The following is a 7,907-nucleotide window of genomic DNA, read 5'->3' as shown; positions in this document are numbered from 1 at the left end:
ATGCGTGGAAAATGTTGACCCTCCGGTTCCTAATAATTCTTTCCCCTCTCACCTTAAACCTATAGCTGCTTGTTCCTCTTTTCCTAGGAAAAGGATTGTGTTCATCCATGCAATCTATACCCCTCTTATGATTCTATACACCTGTATAACATCTGCTATGCTCCAGGGAATAAAGTGCTAATCTGCCCAACATCTCCCTGTAACTCAGTGCTGGTAAACAGTCTCATAGATTTTCTTTGTGCTTTTTCCTGGTAAGTGATGTCTGTCCTATAAAAGAGCGATCAAAACTGTTCACAATACTCTGGGTGTGGCTTCAAAGTTGTCTTGTACTTCTGTAAAGTAACATCCCAACACCTCTACTGATGAAAGCTAATGTGCCAAATGCCTTCTTCACCACATTCAATAGTCCCGGTGTGATCTGATTGGAGCCTGTATTCCAGCTGCCTCCTACCAACCCTGCATGAAGTTTCCTGCATGAGGAGAGAGCAAATGGACATGCTTTCCAAAGTTTAGGAGAATGAGGGGAAATTTCAGTGAAATTCATTGTCAAGATTTAAATTTAGTTATCACGTGTACATCAGAACGTTTAGCGAAATGTGTCATTTGCGTTAACGGCCAACACACCCGAGGACTATCTCTTTTGGACCCACCATGTAAGTATAGTTGTGAAGAAAGCTCGACAACGCCTCTACTTCCTCAGGAGTCTGTGGAGATTTGGCATGTCATTAAAAACCTTGACAAACTTCTATGGAAGTGTGGTGGAAATTGTGCTTACTGGTTGCATTATGGCCTGGTACGGGAACGCCAGTACTTTGAATGGAATATCCTACAAAAGGTAGTGGATTCCACCCAGTGCATCATGGCAGAGCCCTCCCAGCCATTAAGCACATGCATAGTCATAGTCATACTTTATTGACCAATTTCCCTCGGGATCGATAAAGTATGACTATGACTACGACTATGACTATATGAAACATTGCTGTAAGCTTTGATCCATCATCAAAGATCCTCACCACCCAGGCCGTGCTCTTTTCTCGCTGCTGCCATCAGGTAGAAGGTACAAGTGCCTTAGGATTGGCACCACCAGGTTTAAGAACAGTTACTACCCCACAATCAGCAGGCTCTTGAACAAAAGGGGATAACTACACTCATTTAAGGACTCTTTCATCTTGTTATTTATTGATATTTATTTATATTTGCATTTGCACAGTTTGTTGTTCATTGTTTACAATTACTGTTCTATAGATTTGCTAAGTATGCCACAAAAAAAGAATCTCAGGGTTGTACATGGTGACATGTATGGACTCTGATAATAAATTTTACTTTGAACGTTCAGGTATCGACATAGCATATGCTCACAATGCTCGGCAGAACCAACACAGGACACAACAAACAACAAAACAACAGCAGATAAAAAAAAATAGGGCACAGAGCCTCTCTTGGTCCCAGAACACATGCTACACAGTCAGGAAAGCTCACCAACACCTCTATTTTCTGAGGAGGATGAAGGGAGCTGGACTATGCACATCCATACTCCCATCACTCTACAGGTGCATAGTGGAGCGCATCCGAACAAACTGAGTCATTGCATGCTACGGAAGCTGCACTGTGGTGGACAGGAAGATGCTACACCGGGTTGTTTAAACTGCCCAATGCATCACTGGCACCAGCCTACCCGTCAAAAAGGACATATATACAGAAAGGCACTGGTAAATGGCCATTAGCATCATGAAGGATCCCACCCACCCTGTTCATGGACTGTTTGACACACTCCCATCAGGGTGGAGGCTACATAACAACTGCGCCAGGACCACCAGATTCAAAAACCGTTACTTTCCCCAAACAGTAAGGCTGATCAACACCTCCACCCCCTAACCACCCGTCCATACCCCCAATCACCACTACTTTATCATTTCCTGTCAGTCACCATATGTACAGACACTCCTGTGCCTAGCGTCGCTTTATGGACATAAAATCAATCTATGTATATTAGCTATTTTATTTATTTATTGTGTTTTTTATTATTATTGTATTCTTTATCTGATTGTGTTTTTTTTGTGCTGTATCAGATCTGGAGTAACAATTATTTGTTCTCCTTTACACTTGTGCACTGGAAATGACATTAAACAATCTTGGATCCTGAATCTGAATCTTTGGAGTTGAGTGTAAATTCCTTCTCCGAGAGTTTGGTGCATCACTGGAATCCCCTGCCTGGCTGGGACCTTGACCCTTGTTCACGATTTTAACTCCAGACAGATAAGCATTGATAGGAATGGAATGGATGGACATGAAGTCAGGGCAGAAAAGGGGGCTCTGAGGTACAAAAGCAGCCGTGGTCTTGCTGAACAATGGGGAAGGAATGGGTCCGGCAACATCTGCAAGGGAGGTGGACAGTCAAGGTCAGGGCCAACACCTTCCACCTGGAATGAAAGGGCAGTGGGGAGGTGCGCAGGCCAGAAGGTGTGGCAGAGCAGGAGGGCAGAGATTAGCTGAGGCTGGCAAGTGATAGGTAGGTGGCGGGTTTTTCATTCTGAATGATGTACTGAACGACATATTTAATGTCAAGAAAGCCATGCGCTGGTTGCCTACTGCACTTCTCGTGTGTATCTTCATGAATAACCTTTACTTTTGAATAAGAAGCCAGACGCCACATTGCAGGGATCACTTGTACAAGATTTACAGTACGCTTTCAATACAATGAAACACTTAGGGGCGAACAGGATACACTAGAGGTGACGTTAGGCCCTCCCAATGGCACACAGTGGCTGTGGTGCGCATCATCTCTGCCTGGCTTGTTGTGGCCTACCTCGACAGCACCTCCTGAATGGGCTCACTCGAGAAAAGGCAGGACTACTTGTCAGAAGGGAACATTGGCAAGGAGGGAACTGATGCAAACTCGCATGTGCAAAGGTACCCTGCAACGTCCCCGAGTGCTTCCCTACAACGCCTCTGGATGGAGGCGAAAGGCGAGAGCCAGTAGCTGGGGGTGTGGATTGGGGTTTAAGTAGAATGGTGAGGGAGTGGGGACTGCTGTTCAAGATGGTAGGAAATCAGTGGTGGGGGAGATGGGGTGAGGGGTTAAATAGGATGGTGAGAACTGGGGGGGGTGATGCTCTCTGCGATGGTGGGATATCAGTGGTGAGGGAGATAGGGGACCATTGCCTAAAGCAGCGGAGGGAGCAGGGTATGTTGGGGGATGTCTGGGACACTGACAGCCCAGGCTTAAATGAGGATGGGGAGAGGTTTGGGGAGAAACCACTTCATTATATTGGGCCAGGGTTCAGAGGTGGAAGCCAATGGCTTGGCCTCATCTGACTCCTGTCTACTTCACACTCCCACAGAATTTTTGTTACCCCCCTCCATCTTACTTCTACCTCCCTGAATACCAGCTCACCACAGCACCCTGGGTGTGAGAGTGGGGTAGGGATCCTGGGTGAGGGCCTAGGCCTGCCCACCCCACCCTGCACACTGGGGCCTAGCTGGAGTTGGCCCTCTTCTGGGACACTCCCCTCAGCAGGGGGGTGAAGACAGAGGGCCGGCGGTCCCCAGGCGGGGGGCTGAGCCCCCGCTTGGCACCGGGGCCCAGGCTGGGAGGGAGGGCTGCCCGCTGCTCGTCCATCCGCCGCTCCTGAAGCCGCTGCAGCAGATCAAAGAACTCGCGCGGGCTGCGGTCCGGTGGCTTGCTTCGCTGGTCCTCGATCCGGGCTCTGGCCGACTGTGGGGGGTGGGGGAGACAGGCAGGGTGTTACTGTGGTTGGGCTCACGATCTGAACCCCAGGAACCGAAATCCTGGCATGTGGGATCCAGTTACCACACACCACCCCGACCCATATCTCCATCCGCCGTTAGGTCTCGGGACATTTCATTCCTCTGGACATTGCCCCCAGTCACTGAGGGATCTAGTGTTGTGTCTATCTCCCCACACCCAACTCCCTCCCCTGCCTGTCCCAAGATAGAGAGTCCATAACACTCTGCTCCTAGTTACTGAAAAGTCTAGGGTTGGGTCATACACCCCTCCAACCTCCTGTCAATTATGAGACAGCTCATACCTCCAAACCTCAGTTTCTGGATAACGAAAAGTTTAGAATTAGCTCTATACCACCCCATTCCCTCTCCTGCTAGTCCTGGGGCAGGTAGTACCTCTGTACATGCCCCTGGTCACTGAGAGATTCCAGTGTGTGTCTATTTCCCACCTCTCACCCACCCCCATCTCCAGTCAGACGTGGAACAGTTGTACCTCCAAGCCTCCTGCCCCTGGTTACTGAGTGGTCTAGGGTTGGGTCGTCTCCTAACCCCACCCCATGAGTTCCAGCACAGTTTGAACCTCTGGCCCCACCTAACCAGGCCTATCCCCACCTCAACTCACCCCAGTCTTTTCTGGCCGGCAGCCCAAGATATCCTGCCCCTTGTTACTGAAGAGGCTGAGGGTGCGTCTTTCCTCCCCTCCCACTCCCTCTCCTGTTGGTCCTCAGACAACATACCCTCAGACCCCTGTGTCTGGGTTCTGAGGGCCTATCTTCCCTCTGGACACCCTTCCCTCCTGTCAGTCCTGGGACTGTTCACCTCTCCGAGCCCTGCCCTTGGTTATTGAGGTGTCTAGGGTTTTTGGGTCGATCACCCACCCCCCCCCAACACTCTCCTACCCCTCAGATCCTGGGTGGGTTCAAGTCCCTGAGACCTATCCCAGGGTACTGCCTTCACAGATCTCCCCCCACCTTCCTCCCCTCTTCGACTCCTGACTGCCCCCCACCCCCCACCACACCAACCAAAAACAGTTTTACCACTCCCAGGGAGAGTGGCCCCACCCAGGGAGTGTTCCCCCAACCCAAGGAGGTTTGGCCCCACCCGAGGTAGTGCCCCCCTGCCCTTCCGTTTTGGATCCCAAGAGGGGCTGTGACTGGTGAACACATCTGCCATCTTACTGGTGTCGCCTAAGGGTTTCACCCTTCAAACAACCCCACCCCCCCCATCACTGAGGGGGTGGTAACTGGGTCTATGAACCCCCTGAGATATGACTTGACACCCAACACCCAATGCAGCCAGGGTCAATGCAGGTGGACGAATCCTCTGGGCTCCACCCCGATCACCAAGATCCTCCCCCCTCACCCGTACTCCATCCACTCAGCGTCTCTCCATACCTGGTGCTTCAGTATGGTGTTATACAGCTCCTCATCCGGGTCCTTCCCACCTCCAGTCCATTTTCTCGGTGCAGAGTTCTGCTCTTTCCTTGCTGGGGCTGTCCCCAGTTCTGCTGGAGCCTCACCTCCTTCTGCTGGTTCTGCTGGGGCTTCCCCTTTCTCTGTTTGCACCTGTCCTGCTGGGATCTCCACATCCTCTGCTCGGGACTCCTCTTTCTCTCCTGGAGTGTTCCCATCCTTGACTGGAACTTCTTCCTCTTTTGGTATCATCTCTTGGTTTGTTGGGATTTCCTCTTTCTCTGATGGAACCTGCTCACTCTCTACTGGGGATTCCTTTCTCTCTACTGGAACTTCACCTTCCTTTGCTGGGGTCTCCTTCTCTACGGGTTCCATGCCTTCCTCTTTCAGGGAACGAGGTCTGTCTGAGGTAAACAGGGTTGTCTCTTGCTGCCCGTCTACCTGGGCTCCCTCTGTCCCCAATAGATCCAGGTATTCCATGTATTCCTCGCAGATCTTTGGACCCATGTCCCCGGCGGACGACTCCTCAAAGTCGGCCTGCTGGTCATCAAGGTGACGGCTCTGGGACCGGGCAATCAGGTTGAAGAACTCCTCGGCTTGGAGGTTGGACATGGAGCGGAAGAAATCTGTTCAAAAGAACAAGGGTCAGAACTCTATACACACTCACACACACACACACACACACACACATCCCTGCATATCTCTGAACGTACACAATCCTATGTATACACACATGCACGCACACTCTCTACATAAGTACACATGAACACACACACACACACACACACACACAAGTGTACTTACACTGTACACACCTCTGTATTGTTACAAATAACTCTGTATACAGACACACAGAGATGACAATATTGTGAAAATTGGAAGTGTGCAAATCGTAGCTGGGCAAAAGTAATTAACGTGCAGGATGCAACATGATAAAAACACAGTGTTACAACAGGATAAATGCAGTTTATAATGTGAAACAGAGTGAAGTTTCCTCCACACTGTCCCATCACACTCTCCCAGAACAGAGGGAATCTCACCACATTGGGTACCATCATACTCTCATCATAAGGGTTAGTCATAGAGTGAAGCTCTCTACACCCTGTCCCATCCCACACTCAGAGACACAGAGTAGAGCTCTCTACACACTATCCCATCACATACTCCCAGAGTCAGGCACAGTGTGAAGCTTTCTACACCCTGTCCCATCACACACTCCCAGAGTCAGACACAGAGTGAAGCTTTCTACACCCTGTCCCATCACACACTCCCAGAGTCAGACACAGAGTGAAGCTTTCTACACCCTGTCCCATCACACACTCCCAGAGTCAGACACAGAGTGAAGCTTTCTACACCCTGTCCCATCACACACTCCCAGAGTCAGACACAGAGTGAAGCTTTCTACACCCTGTCCCATCACACACTCACAGAGTCAGACACAGAGTGAAGCTTTCTACACCCTGTCCCATCACACACTCCCAGAGTCAGACACAGAGTGAAGCTTTCTACACCCTGTCCCATCACACACTCCCAGAGTCAGACACAGTGAAGCTTTCTGCACCCTACCCCATCGCACCCTTCCCAGGTTAGAGAGAGAGTGAATCTCCTTCCACTCTACCCCATCACACCCTCCCAGGACAGGGGCTGACCACAGCTGAGCTGCACAGTCCTCATAGGGAGCACTGGGATCAGCATGTTTTACAGAGGTGGTCTCACCCCATCAGCTGCCAGTATGAGAACCCGGGAATAGTGCCAGACCAGGTTGGTGGGGTTGGGGGGGGTGGTCTTTGCTCCCTTACATTGCATCCTATCCAGCGGCGATGTGGGGAGTGAGTGGCAGCCACGCCGATCCCGGATCTCTTTGCGGATGGAGTACCGCTGATCGTTGAATTGCCGGCTCTGAACCTCGTACACCAAGTCGAAGAGCACCTCGCGCTCCCCGCAGTCCGGGGTCACGATGGTGGCCTGCAGGGGGAGAGAGAGGGCAGGTACATCTTTGAGTAACCCTCGAGCTCAGTTGGATCCCACGGGATCAATTGGACGATTGACCTCCACGGGAGAGAGAAACAGTCAACCTCTCAGGCTGTAGACCTTTTGTTAGACTGTATTTTAAATCTCTCTTCTCCGCGCCCCCACTCCAAACATCTGGCAGAAGATACCAAAGTGTGAAAGCATGAACAAGCAGGCTCAAGGCCAATTTCTGACCCACTGTTGTTAAGGTTACGCACAGACTGCTTGTAGAATCAGGTGGATTCTTAGATCATAAGATATAGCAGCAGAGTCAGGCCATTTGGCCTATCGATCTGCCATTTCTTCATGGCTGATCCATTTTCCCTCAGCCTCAATCTCTGCCTTCCCTCATCTCCTTTTATGCCCTGACCAAAGAAGAATCTATCACCCTCTGCCTTAAATAAACATAAAGACTTGGCCTCCACAGCTGCCTGTGGCAAAGAATTCCATAGCTTCACCACTCTCTGGCTAAAGAAATACCTTCTCACCTCCTTTCTAAAAGGATGACACTCTATTTTGAGGCTTCTGGACTCCCAACTCTGGAAACATCCTTTTCACGTCCATTCTATCAAGGTCTTTCACCATTCAATAGGTTTCAATGAGGTCACCCCTCATTCCTCTAAATTCCAGTGAATACAGGTCAGGGCCATCAAACGCTCAATCCTGGAATTACTTTCATGAACCTCTTTTAAACCTTCTCCAGTTTCATCACATCCTTTCTAAGATAAAGGGCCCAAAACT

General features: G+C 50.2%; 1 protein-coding gene across 1 annotated transcript in view; it reads right to left on the bottom strand.

Moving 5' to 3' along the window:
* Positions 1-1,161: 1,161 nt before the first annotated feature.
* Positions 1,162-7,907, bottom strand: part of LOC134346665 (uncharacterized) — a 41,808-nt gene continuing 35,062 nt past the window's right edge. The window contains exons 4-6 of the mRNA XM_063048159.1: positions 6,956-7,121; positions 5,139-5,782; positions 1,162-3,715 (exon numbers count right to left, since the gene is read on the bottom strand). Coding sequence (XP_062904229.1) covers positions 3,476-3,715; positions 5,139-5,782; positions 6,956-7,121 — 1,050 coding nt within the window. The 3' untranslated portion in view covers positions 1,162-3,475. The remainder of the gene's footprint in view (positions 3,716-5,138; positions 5,783-6,955; positions 7,122-7,907) is intronic.

This window comes from Mobula hypostoma, chromosome 5 (assembly GCF_963921235.1).
Source record: "Mobula hypostoma chromosome 5, sMobHyp1.1, whole genome shotgun sequence".
NCBI lineage: Eukaryota > Metazoa > Chordata > Chondrichthyes > Myliobatiformes > Myliobatidae > Mobula > Mobula hypostoma.
This window is presented reverse-complemented; position numbering and strand designations above follow the sequence as displayed.